Source organism: Salvelinus sp. IW2-2015, linkage group LG26 (genome assembly GCF_002910315.2).
Source record: "Salvelinus sp. IW2-2015 linkage group LG26, ASM291031v2, whole genome shotgun sequence".
In the NCBI taxonomy this organism is placed as follows: domain Eukaryota; kingdom Metazoa; phylum Chordata; class Actinopteri; order Salmoniformes; family Salmonidae; genus Salvelinus; species Salvelinus sp. IW2-2015.
Genome location: NC_036866.1, coordinates 11,669,891 through 11,684,210, shown reverse-complemented (window position 1 = coordinate 11,684,210; position 14,320 = coordinate 11,669,891). Strand labels below are relative to the sequence as shown.

Sequence of the window (14,320 nt, the reverse complement as noted above, 5' to 3'; positions counted from 1 at the left end):
AGATAGTGTCTGGGAAGTTAACTGTACATGGGAATGTACTTTTATTTTCTTTTACAATGCTTAGCAGAGTATGTCATGTTCTGTCCTGTTGTGCCACAGCGGAAGCAGATAATAAGCTAGAAACCAAAATGTAGCATGAATGACTGGAGATACATAACTTTAGGATGGCACTTGAATAATTTACATTAAGACACCACTCAAGTAGCCTTCCCTCTGAAAGTTATGTGCCTGCATTAATGTAGCACTAATCACGCTTAAGCACCGAGCAGTGAGTCAGATTCCTCCTAATCACCAACAGTTTAGGGTTTTACCTTATCAGGTCATCTATCAGAAGTTGACACTCAGGGCCAGTGAATAGTTAATGCCTGCTGTCTGATACTACTATGTAAGTGCTTCTGAATCTTGGACTGTATGTCGAGATTGGCTCTGTGCTCTGCAATACTGAAATTCCTTATAACCTAAATAGGTTTTCAGAGATAAAAAAAGGTCTGACTGGACATCATTCTAAGGAAACAAGTGAAATTGGATACACATGTGGTAACAGCTGTTACCGATACCTGTTAGCTATCAAYAAGAAGATTGACACCTACCCTATGTGCTCTCCTATAGTAACTTTCATGGATAGATATAAAAAACGTTAAACATTTCGAGTAGCCTAGTGACCGTAATATTCTAGGGGTCATACAGATGCTTTGACTTGTGAGTCACTGATACAACTGCTCATCACTAATGTTGCACATCAATCTAACCACTCTACCAATCACGAGTTGAAGGATATATCAACTTATGTCCTGGTAGACATGCAGTTTTCACCAACCGTCTTATACGCTGGAAACAATGTCTGGCCGCCAAACAAAAGTCACCCCGCATTATAGAACATTGTTGCGAAACCTGATTTAATAGAGACATCCTTACTAATGACGTTGGAATGTCACACATGTACGTACAGCATATGCAAACCACATCATCCCAGCCTATAATTAATACACCAAATTTATGTTGGCCTGAGGGAAGAACACATTGTGAAGTACAGATTAAAGACTCACCGAATTGAGGTTGGCCTGAGGGAAGAACACGTTGTAAAGCACACTCCCCAGTCCCTGCCGGTGACAAACGTAACCATAACATGATGCTGCCATCGCAATACTTGAAAATAAAGTAAGGATGTATGATCAAAAGGAAAACCCGCCTCTCTCTTCTGAAAACCTACAGTGCCTTCAGAAAGTATTCATACCCCTTGACTTATTCCACATTTTGTAGTGTTACAGCCTGAATTTAAAATGGATTCAGTATAAAATGTTTTACCCATCTACACACCATACCCCATAATGACAAAGTGAAAACATATTTCCAGAAATGTTTGCTAATTTATTTTAAATGAAATACAGAAATATCTTATTTACATAAGTATTTACACCCCTGAATCAATACATTGTAGGAGCACCTTTGCCGGCGGTAACAGCTTTCAGTCGTCTTGGGTATGTCTGTATCAGCTTTGCACGTCAAGATTTGGAGAATATTCTCCCATTCTTTCTTGACGATTTTCTTTAATTATTAAATTAGATGGGGAGTGTCAGTGAACAGCAATATTCAAGCCTTTCCAGAGATTTTCAATGGAATTCAAGTCTGGGCTTTGGTTTGGCCACTATAGGGATTTCACATAATTTTTCTGAAGCCATTCCAGCGTTGCTTTAGCAGTATGCTTGGGGTCATTGTTTTGTTGGAACGTAAATTTTCACCCCAGTCTAAGGTCGTTTGCACTCTTGAAGCAGGTTCTCATTAAGGATTGACCTATATTTGGCTCCGTTCATTGTTCACTCTATCCTTATCAGTCTCCTAGTCCCTGCCGCTGAAAAGCATCTCCATAGCATGATGCTGCCACCACCATGCTTCACGGTAGGGATGGTGTTAGAAGGGTGATGAGCTGTGCAGTGTGTGGAGACTGTTGTTCTTCTGGCAGGGTCTGGGTAGTTCTATATTTTTTTCCTTTTCCCCAATGATGGAGACCACTGCGCTCTTGGAAACTTTCAATACTCTAGAAATTGTTTTATACCCTACCCTTCTTGGAGATCTATGGACAGTTCCTTGGACTTCATGGTATAGTTTCTGTTCTGACATGCACTGTCAACTGKGGGACCTTATATAGACAGGTGTGTTTCTTTCTAAACTCAGCAACAACAAAAAACATCCTCTCACTGTCAACTGCGTTTATTTTCAGAAAACTTAACATGTGTAAATATTTGTATGAACATAACGAGATTCAACAACTGAGACATAAACTGAACAAGTTCCACAGGCATGTGACTAACAGAAATTGAGGGGGGGTCAAAATCAAAAGTAACAGTCAGTATTTGGTGTGGCCACCAGCTGCAATTAGTACTGCAGTGCAACTCCTCCTCATGGACTGCACCAGATTTACCAGTTCTTGCTGTGAGATGTTACCCCACTCTTCCACCAAGGCACCTGCAAGTTCCCGGACATTTCTGGGGGGAATGGCCCTAGCCCTCACCCTCTGATCCAACAGGTCCCAGACGTGCTCAATGGGATTGAGATCAGGGCTCTTCGCTGGCCATGGCAGAACACTGACATTCCTGTCTTGCAGGAAATCATGCACAGAACGAGCAGTATGGCTGCTGGAGGGTCATGTAAGGATGAGCCTGCAGGAAGGGTACCACATGAGGGAGGAGGRTGTCTTCCCTGTAACGCACAGCGTTGAGATTGCCTGCAATGACAACAAGCTCAGTCCGATGATGCTGTGACACACCGTCCCAGACCATGACTGACCCTCCACCTCCATATTCATCCTTCTCCAGAGTACAGGCCTCGGTGTAACGCTCATTCCTTTGACGATAAACGCAAATCCAACCATCACCCGTGGTGAGACAGAAAACCGCGACTCGTCAGTGAAGAGCACTTTTTGCCTGTCCTGTCTGGTCCAGCGACAGTGGGTTTGTGCCCATAGGCGACGTTGTTGCCGGTGATGTCTGGTGAGGACCTGCCTTACAACAGGCCTACAAGTCCTCAGTCCAGCCTCTCCAGCCTGTTGCAGACAGTCTGAGCACTGATGGAGGGATTGTGCGTTCCTGGTGTAACTCGGGCAGTTGTTGTTGCCATCCTGTACCTGTCCCGCAGGTGTGATGTTCGGATGTACCGATCCTGTGCAGGTGTTGTTACACGTTGTCTGGCACTGCGAGGACGATCAGCTGTCCGTCCTGTCTCCCTGTAGCGCTGTCTTAGGCGTCTCACAGTACGGACATTGCAATTTATTTCCCTGGCCATATCTTCAGTCCTCATGCCTCCTAGCAGCATGCCTAAGGCACATTCACGCAGATGAGCAGGGACCCTGGTCATCTTTCTTTTAGTGTTTTTCAGAGTCAGTAGAAAGGCCTCTTTAGTGTTCTAAGTTATCACAACTGTGACCTTAATTGCCTACCGTCTGTAAGCTGTTAGTGTCTTAACGACCGTTCCACACAGGTGCATGTTCATTAATTGTTCATGGTTCATTGAACAAGCATGGGAAACAGTGTTTTAACCCTTTACAATGAAGATCTGTGAAGTTATTTGGATTTTTACAAATTATCTTTGAAAGACAGGGTCCTGAAAAAGGGACATTTCTTTTTTTGATGAGTTTAAATCATGTTCAAACAATTGAATTGGCCACAGGTGGACTCTAATCAATTTGTAGTGATCTCTCAAGGATGATCAAAGTAATTTGGATGCACCTGGGCTCAATTTGGAGTGTCATAACAAATTGGTATGAATACTAATGTAAATGAGATATTTCTGTATTCCATTTTCAGTACATTTGCAAAAATGTCTAAAAACATGTTTTCACTTTGTCCTTATGGGGTATTGTGTGTAGATGGGTGAGACAAAAATAAATGTAATGATTTTTAAATTCAGGCTGTAACAAAACAAATGTGGAATAAGTCGAAGGGGTATGAATACTTTCTTAAAAGACACTGTAACCCTGGGATAAAGTTGTATTTTTCAGCGGGACAATTACAAAAAATGTTATGCCAAAGACACACTACAATGGCTTTCCAAGAGATGCTGAGTGTTCATGAGTGGTGCAGTCTCAATACTGAYTTAAATTTGCTTGAAAATCAGAGACAAGGTTTGAATATTGCTTGCCCATGAATGACTCCCAACCAAATTTATTGAGCTTGAGAAATTTTGACAAAACCATTGGATAAATGTTCCTCTAAAAGTTATTCAAAATGATTCACAGCTGTGATGACTACCAAAGGTGCTTCCACCAAGTATTATTAAGTGTGACGACATATGTGTGACCACCAAGTGTGTTCCACCAAGTGTGACGACATATGCAATCAATACTTTTTTTATTAAATTTGGACAGTTTATGTTTCTTTCACCTTGAAAATGTGCAGTATGTTGTGTAGATTGATAGGAATAAAATGAAATGTATCCCCCTTTGAGATGTAATTTTAAGGCAGCAAAATGTGAAGACTGTTCATCATTGCACTCCCACTAATGCGGTGGGGACTGGAAGTGTAGAGAGAGGTAGATGTGTCTAAATGTGCAGGTTTTTGTTTACTCCAGTCTATTCTAAAACATTGTTGTGACATCTAATAGAGTGATACAGTAGGTATGACATTCTTACTAATGATGTTGGAATGTCACACATGWACCTGCAGCGTATGCAAACCACATCATCCTAGCCAAATGCAATAATAATCTGTACCATACAACATGTTCTCTCCTCAGGTCAAATAATATGGCCTATGGCCTGAGGAAAGAACACACTGTAAAGTACAGACTAAAGCCACACCCATGTTTCTTTATTTGTATGGTTGTTGTTCACAATATAATTTATATAATAGAAGTGTAACCGCTGCTCCTTCGTGCCACAATCAGATCATTTCTATATGTTTTTTTATATCTCTCATTTGTTGACAGACTTTATAAGGGTTTTCATGCATGGTTGACTAGGGGTGTTTAAACTGAGGAACAGAAGCAGTTACCATGTTTTGGTAACTGGTTTTCTGGGAACTCTTGAATAAATAAGAATAAAGTAATTTGCCAAAGCCAAACTCTGAATTGCCAATCAGTTAAGCCAAATTGTACTGGCACAAAGGAACCAAAATTAGCAGGAGCGCTTTGGCATTTTAATTGAGTCCTACAAGATAAACAGGCAAATAAAACTTKAAATGGCAGTGGTTACTTGTTGTAGACTTATGGCATCGGAAGGACCATATTTGGTTGGTTTATTAGGGAAACTCAGATTACTCATTACATGGCGTTTATGGTTTAGGTTTAGAGGGATGTGGATTATGTAAGAATGATGATACGGTATTCATTTACTGACCTTCTCCAACTATTCACTGTAAACAGAAAAACAGATAGAAAGTGAGAATAGTTACCCCACATGCACACAGTTGACATAGAACCAAAAACACTTCCGCCCAATTGTGAGAAAGGAAAGGTATCATCCTGGTACACCTGCATGGATATGGATGTTACAATATACATAACAAAACAATTATCTGCACTTAGCTGAATACTGTTTTGCGAAACTGGCGCAAGAAACCCGATACCAATGTGAACACGTCGCTGGACAAAGCAGGCTCAGCAGCCGCTCATTCAGCCTCATTATTTGCACCTGAATGGGGCTTCATAGAGGTTAAATGCTTTATTAGCGCGTGTTTACGGGAGCGTTTGAAGAGGTGAAAAGTTTCTGATGAAGGCCTACCTGGCGCCTGGTGGCTGCGCCGTTTTGAAAGGCCTGTTGCGTTGGGGGTTTATCACAGGCTGATAATGATTGGCAATGACCTGAGAAGACGGAGGAGTTGGTCAGGTGATGGGAAGTCAACTGATCTGCCAAATTAAAGGTATTATATATAGGCCTATGAGAAAAACGAATATGGGGTTATATTTTTATATATGTTTATTTTTATATACTTAAAATGTGACTTTATGGAATAAAATGCAGTGTATTCATATTACAATGTTTAGTCTATTATCGATAACGCGAAACATTACCAATAGCCTATCCTGTAGGCCTTATCTCCCGTGTTGTCCTATGTATGCTGCTCGGAGAACATCTATGCATATGCACCTTGGACATGTCTTTCATATATGTTTGGAGATAAAACATGAGTGTCGGCTTTTGTGTTTGTAGATTAAATTGGGTTGAACGATAAGATATTTAATATGAATTTCCTAATGTTAGCCTATATTGAAAGAAAAGCTGTGCTTAATATTCTATCCAAATGGGTAACTTTGTCTCTAGTGTTCATCTTTTGGTTACCTTACCCTATTCGTGACACATGCATTTACATTTCATATACCGTATGCTACTCTGATTATTACCTATTCATAGTCACTTTACACCTACCTACATGTAGATATTACCTTGATTACCTCGACTAACCCGTACCCCTGCACATTATCTCGGTATCGGTACCACTTGTACATAGCCCCGTTATTCTTATTTTATTGTTTTACTTTTTTTCCCTTGAGTTTATATAGCATTTTAAAAAAAACGTTTTTTCTAACTCGACATTGTTGGTTAAGGGCTCGTAAGTAAGCATTTCACCTATTGTATTCGGCGCATAATATTTTATATTATTTTCCATAATGTGTTAATTGCTTACTAGATAATGTTCTGCAAGGGGCGGTCTTTGCCTAGCGCGTCATTACGTGTTATACTTGTTAAACTTGTTTCTATGCAGGAAGGGGCGTGTGTATATGTGGCTTTAAGACTTTAAAGCTCGCACGAGCGCAGGAGGGAAAGCAAAGAGACTGCAAAGCTCGCTTGGCTCACTGGCTTTATATAGGTGCGTGTTTCCTCCGCCTCGTACAATAGGTCCAGCTTTTCAGCTACAATATTTATAAGGCATATAGGAACTCCTACCAATCAAACTTGCACATGACACTGAAACACTATTTCAAGTGCGGAGATATAGTGATTTACTACTACAACTAGTTTCTCGTGTGGACTCTACATCGCTTTTGCTGATATTCATAGACAGAAAGAACGTTTTTTATTAAAGAAAAAAACTAATTTATTTTGTCATTACAACGCATGGAAATGTCCTTAACCGGGACCATTTTACCATCCATCGCTACATTTGCGAACCAAAAGGAAAAATGCTGGGAATATGTAAGTATACCGGTTTATGTATTTAGAGATTTTTGGGGTTGTTTTACCTGTAGTTGATAAATGAATCTAGTATATATGTGGTGTAGTTAGAATAAAGCAATAGCATTTCAGTCCAGATGTAGAGTGAACCCATATGTTGTATCAGTTAGGCTTCTAACTTATTATTTGGTTACATATTGCTTTAACAGTTTTTTTATGTAGCAAATATTAATGTTCCATTTTTTTTGTAGAGTTTTTTTTTTTTTTTACATTAACTTTTCCCTAATGGCATATTGTACTATTGCAGAGGTGGAAGGGCGAGATGGACAGGTCGGTTCATTCCAGCTGTGCCGTGGCTGAGGGCATGGACATCTGCATGGGCATAAAAGACGAAGAGGAGCTAGATAAGTTCCTGGATCTGGAGTTTATTCTCTCTAACTCCACTGGCACAGACAGCAACACTCCATCCTCCGGGACGGAGGGAGAGTACAGGCTAGCAGAGCAGAACAGCATGTATCACTCCGTGATGCAGTCTACCTACACGGTGCCCGAGATAAACATTCCACCTCCGCCGTACAACAGCCTGATGGCTGAGCTTCTGCGCAATGAGCTTGACAGCAGCTTCTGCCACCAGCCCTCTGGCAACAGCGTCCATGGGAGATTTCTAGTCAGTTCGTCTGCTTTCCCAAATCAGGACTTTCCAGACAACATTAAGGTCGAGCAATCCATGGACAGTTACCGACCAGTTATGGAAATGGTCCCTCAGAGCTGCCCAAAAATCAAGCAGGAGGGGAACGTTTCGTGCATGATGTCCTTCGAGCATCCGAGACTAGCCAACTCTCCGCAGGCTGCGGGGAACATGACACCACCTCTCAGCCCAGACGACCTAATGAGCTCCGAGTGTCAGACCCAGATGTGCCACTCCATGACTTTCCCCCAGAGCTACCGCTCCGCAGCGGGCTACACTCACTCTCACCCGCCCCCACAGATGCAGCTCTCGTACCAGAGCGCACACCAGTTCGGGATGTACGAAGACGGAATGGGTATACAGCACACCAATCAGAGAGCGCTGCTCACTCCACCGTCCTCTCCGTTGGAGATGATGGACTCAAAGCCAAAGAGGGGTCGGCGTTCCTGGCCAAGGAAGCGCACAGCGAGTCACACTTGCACTTTCGCTGGATGCGCGAAAACCTACACCAAGAGCTCGCACTTGAAAGCGCACCACAGAACGCACACAGGTAAGGAACATTCCTCAATGTCTTTATGCTTATTGGAAACTAGAAATATGTTGCAAATGACTGTATTTTCTGTCAGTATACCCATGGTATTTCCCCCTTTGTCGTTCAACAGGAGAGAAACCATACCATTGCAGTTGGGAGGGTTGTGGCTGGAAGTTCGCCCGCTCCGACGAGCTGACGCGCCATTTCCGTAAGCACACTGGACACAGGCCGTTCCAGTGCCACCTGTGCGAGCGCGCCTTCTCCAGGTCCGACCACCTCGCGCTGCACATGAAGCGACACATGTGAGAAATCACATACGATTGAGGACTTTGCCAAATGAACCAAGAACGACATCAAGAAAGATATCTCCAAAATATGTATTTTGTATTTTTGTTTGTTTATTTAACGTTTTTGAGGAATAGGAAAACAGCATATGAAAATAAAACATCTTCATAGGAATTCTATATACAAATACTATTTTTAAAATATGTAGCTGGTACTACTTTGTTATTTTTTATCGAATAATATTTTGTAAAAGGCTTTAAAAAGTGCATTACACGGAGTTGGCATTTGTGAATTCAAGTCAACATRTCAGGTTGGCTCTAAGTACACCCCTGACACAACTGGAATCTAACAATAACATTGTTTAATATGATGTGTTTTGATATTCAAGATAGTGCCTTCTATTATATGCATCCTAYGAGTGCCATATTCTTTACTGGCAAAAAAGCAAAGTTTATCTATGTGTTATAACTGTAAACAGCACATGAAATAAGCTTTAAGACAATGTTTTGATCTAAAACTGCCTTTCAGTCTTCAGAGGCTTGAATTGAATGTTCTGTGTGTGCATTTATCTGTTGAATAACATTTGATGTCAGGGTCTTTAAAACTATGGAAATAAGAGTACCCATCTCAACATGACAAAGGGCTAAAAGTCTTGTGACTTAATGTTCTTTATGGTTTTCTGAGTAAATGTATTATTGGCATGTAAATATATTTTATATAATGTAAATAGTTTATTTTAATGTACATATTAAACTAATTGAACAACATCATTCTTGACCTTGAGTAAAATCCTTGTGGCTTGGGAAAATGGAGCAGCCCTGACATCTGTGTATCATTATCACACCATACTGTAACATCACACCAGTCATAAACTCCTCAACAATACATCCATATCTTTACATCAACCATGAGCCAGCTATTCTACAGCACCAGTTCAGGCCTGAGCAGTTTATAATATGAATTCTGAGTGCAGTGTTTTCCAGCTGTCACGGGGCCACTGCCAGAGTCTTGCGGCTCATGCAGCCTATAAATACAAACATTACATTTACATAATTATAGAGATTCAATATAGATGTCCCCTCTCTGGGTCTGGGCACAGGGGCACACCGCACTGAAAGAGAGAGGAATCCTGGTCGCTGCCTAAATGACAAGACACAATGGGACAGGATGGAAAGTTCAGTGGGGATGATGAGAGAGTGACACAAAGGTTATACATCTGGTAGCCTGGATTTGAGTCTCACAATGAATGTATTCTATAAAATCAAAGCTTTCACTTCAAGTAGTCCCCTGGGTTAGGTCCTATTGTCTTGTTATTTCAATGTTCATAAAGCATAAAGCAGTATTAAACAGCTATCACTTAAACATGGTTGCATATTCTTAAAAGTGCATTTTTAGGTTGGTATGCTACCCAACAACAAAGCACCTCCACTGTGGAAGGAGAAAGGTGTTAAAAGAAGAGGCTCAGAAAACCAATATTTTACCCATGATCCATCTCTTAATCAGGGGCCTTCAGCCTGTGTATCTGGGTCACATGACAGCATCCCTGCACAATAAAGTTAGTTGCCTTCAGAATAAGGTGTAGTTGCCTTCAGAATAAACTCCTATTCACTGTGTTAGGGGCCTAATTATGTAATTTGACTACTGTATGTGTAAAAACAGGCAGAGAGAGGGAGAGAGAGAGAGAATTCACTGTGTTATGGGCCTAATTATGTACTTTGGCTACTGTATGTGTAAAAACAGACAGAGAGTGGGAGAAAGAGAGAACGAGAGAGAGAATTCYCTGTGTTATGGGCCTAATTATGTACTTTGGCTACTGTATGTGTAAAAACTGAGCGAGTGAGAGAGAGCGAGAGAGCGAGAGAGCGAGCGAGAGAGGAGAAAGGGTCCACCTTTGTGAACTCTGAAAGCTCACAACAATGTCTCTACATTGGCTCTATGGGGAAGCATAAAAGAGAACCCTTTTCTTAAAGTGTTATAACTTTTTAGGGACCGCATCATCTTCTGGATGCCCCTGCCAGTTTAGAGAAAAGAGGAAATAAGAATGCCTCCATGAATAGCACATATACTCAAGTGAAAAATGGAACATTCTCATTTCACTTTTTGCTCTTTGTGTAATAATAACTTCTGGAAGAGAGTGTGGGAAGATTGAACCATGAGTTAGGGCTCAGAGGTAATATCATATGGTTTATCCATTGGGTCAGCCATGCCTGTCTGTCTATAAACAAAACAGATAGCATGTTTTCCACATGCATTCATTGCTATCTGGTTTCCCCTTTAGAAGTCTCAAATTACAGGCTTTACTAAATGTTTACATTTATACCTCATCACATATACAGCACAGTAATTCATAATAATCTCTGAATCTGAACGATAACCCTCAAGTTACTCTGCTCCAGTTTCAACCGAAGATGATCGGTATTTCCTAGTATGAAACCATTCATAATCATAACACGCAGCATTCGCTGGCACTTTGCCATGGCACACCTGAAACTCCATGACAGAGATAAAAAATACCATTAACAGAGCCAAGACAACCAAATGCTGCTCTACCTACTTTATTAGTGAATTAAGAGGGTCTATAAAAGCTGTAAATCTAGTGGCAAGGACTGTTCTTAAAGGTCACAGGAGGTGATTATCATAGTTTGGGAACTAATGTCAACATGATATAAGCAAGATATCTCTTAAAGTTACCATCTTTATATGCAAATATATCTAGGCCTATTCAAATTTATTTCATATTAGATATACTTTAGTCTGAAGTGAGCACTTTCATCAGGTCAGAGAAACTATCCTTATCAAGCAGAAATACTTTACACAGAGTATCTTCAAAAACAACAGCATAATTTTTAACAATTCTACAAGGACGGTTACATAAAAAGGCAATAAAGAAGTAAGTCTGTAGAGAGAACATGGAGAAGACAGATTTTTAAAGCTCTTCAGTACAAGCTAGATACGTATGTTTGAGTTTTATATGAAATCTCTGAAAGAGGTGAAAGAGTATTAACTGCTGAAAATCAAGGGAGCAGTTCAGTGTGTGTGTGTGTGTGTGTGTGTGTTTGTGTGTGTGTGTGTGTGTGTGTGTGTGTGTGTGTGTGTGTGTGTGTGTGTGTGTGTGTGTGGAGATCACTATCACAGTTGGCCCCCAATGGGCAACAGAACACACATAAATGCCCAAATTTCAGTTTCCAGTAATAACGCTCAACAGGATATTCACCAAGACTTTGAGAGACACAACAAGCCTGGCCTCCATATTCAATGTAAATCCCCAACATGTCTTACTAAGATCCTGTCTGAGTCAAATGTATAACATCATTATACCAGGAAAGAGTTGATCTCCTAGACTTCACGGCAGCCAGAAGCCAATTACCATGTGTGGGTAAAGTGGGAATGTCATGGGATGAGTACACCATCTACTGGAGCTGTTTGGAAGCTCCTCAGTGGAAGACACTCATCTGGTCTATGGATGAACAACATGGATTAACATTGGTACTGGCTAAATACAGTCCTATGTAGAATGATACTGTGTGGAGTGAAAGAGTGGGGTCCTTTCCCAACAGACACATGGTGAGCACAGTACCACTATGCACTTGAGGCCGGAAATACACAACTCAATTTCTAAGGCACTTGATATATACAGCATATTTTTGTTCATTGATAAATATGTTCATGTCTCGGTTCATTTCGGGAAAAACACTTAATGACATAAAAACATCCATACCAACATCAACTTCGTTGTATATTTACGATACAAAAACCATCTCCCCTCCCCAGCTGTATGTAGCCCTAGTACTGCTTCAGTGCATACCACAAKATATATTTCTCAAAGATAAGCATCAGACTAATGGTGAATTATATGGAGTGACAGAGTACCAGAGACGGTCCATCTGGACTGTTTTAGTCAGCATTCCTCCCCTGACAGTCAGTCCTATTGGAAAACATGAACACTTTCCCCCGGTCTGTACCAYGACATTCCTGGGTCAGCCAGGCCAGGCAGCCCTGCTCCAGAGCAGCAAGCCCCACTCCTTCACTCACCAACAACTGATTAAATAGACTTGGCCAACGGGACTGGGTCTGCTGCTCCTCAGGTCCAGGGCTGATTATTTATTAACTATGGCAGATTGGTTAAAGGAGAGGGTGTTCTCTTAACTGTTTTCCTAGGCTTTTCTAGCATTGGGGCGGCAGGTAGCCTAGTGGTTAGAGAGTTGGGCCAGTAACCAAAAGATTGCTAGATCGAATCCCTGAGCTGACAAGGTAAAAATCTGTCGTTCTGCCCCTGAACAAGGCAGTTAACCCACTGTCCCTAGGCCGTCATTGTTCTTAACTGACTTGCCTAGTTAAATAAAGGTTCAATTAAATTCTAGCTCTTGGAACTAAGGTTGAAAAACATCATGGCCCCCAGCTAGCTGTCAGAGAGTTGGGGTCTCCATGTATCGGACCCAACAGGGAGAAGGCATACGGGAGATCCCCTTACAGATACCTGACAACTATGGACCCCCAACTCCCCTAAAAGGGTGTGTGTGTGTGTGTGCGCACATGTGGAGTGTAAGCATTCTCTGACATCATGAAGCATTAAACTAACACTGGAGATCCTCCACAGCTGGCAAGGGATATCCCATTATTTCCAGAAATTCTCTTTAAAGAGGGGGTAGCACAATTGTCCTGGTGAAAACACGTGCTGAAATATGCTGCTAGTGACAACATGACTACATGTGCAACCTTTCTGCTCATAACATGTCCAGTTCTTGTTAAGAAAACATGTCAATTCAGTCACTCTTTGAAAAAGTAAAAGACAACACTAGTAAATACCCCAAAAAGAATGCACAAATATGGATACAAATATTGGAGGGGCAATTTGTGAGACGAGCATATCTTCAATACGTCTCCATGTCCCATTTTCCTCCTTAAAGGCAAACACCATTTCATTTCCGTACTTCCATTAGTATAAGGTAAATACAAACTTACCTAGGAATTTCCTGTTATTTCATACGGAGACAGTTAACATTCCGAACACAGGACTTGCTTGGGTTTCAAGTAATATGTCCAGAAATGAGTGGTCTGTTGGCACAGAATTATTTTCACACGTGCAGCTGTATCCTTGAAATATAGACGGCTGTAATTCACAGCCCATTTTACTGCCTGGTGTTGCTTTTTGACAGGTCTGGCGTTTGGAGGACCATCAATGAACATCTTGTCTAGAGGTTTAGATCTATAGTATTTACTAATTTGTGGGAGTTTTAATTCAAAAGGTCAAGAAGTATGAACCAACACACCTGGGGGGTAAATAAAGTCTATGAATCTTTGGCTGGTTCATATAAAAAAGTATATTTTGTATTTCAGATTCTTCAAAGTATCCACCCTTTGCCTTGATGACTGCTTTGCACACTCTTAGCATTCTCTCAACCAGCTGCAGGAGGTAGTCACCTGGAATGCATTTCAATTAACAGGTGTGCCTTGTTAAATGTTAATTTGTGGAATTTATTTCCTCCGTAATGCATTTGAGCCAATCAGTTGTGTTGTGACAAGGTAGGGGTGTATACAGAAGATAGCCCTATTTGGGAAAAGACCAAGTCCATATTATGGCAAGAACAGCTCAAATAAGCAAAGTCCATCATTACTTTAAGACATGAAGGTCAGTCAATACGGAACATTTCAAGATGTTTCTTCAAGTGCAGTCGCAAAACCCATCAAGCGCTATGATGAAACTGGCTTT

The 14,320-nt window shown here is 41.1% G+C and overlaps 1 protein-coding gene across 1 annotated transcript; it reads left to right on the top strand.

Moving 5' to 3' along the window:
* Positions 1–6,748: 6,748 nt before the first annotated feature.
* Positions 6,749–9,249, top strand: LOC111952910 (Krueppel-like factor 2). Its single transcript, XM_023971918.2, has 3 exons — positions 6,749–7,126; positions 7,413–8,343; positions 8,456–9,249. The coding sequence occupies exons 1-3, from the start codon at positions 7,049–7,051 to the stop codon at positions 8,629–8,631; spliced, it is 1,185 nt and encodes a 394-aa protein (XP_023827686.1). The 5' UTR covers positions 6,749–7,048; the 3' UTR covers positions 8,632–9,249.
* Positions 9,250–14,320: the final 5,071 nt, after the last annotated feature.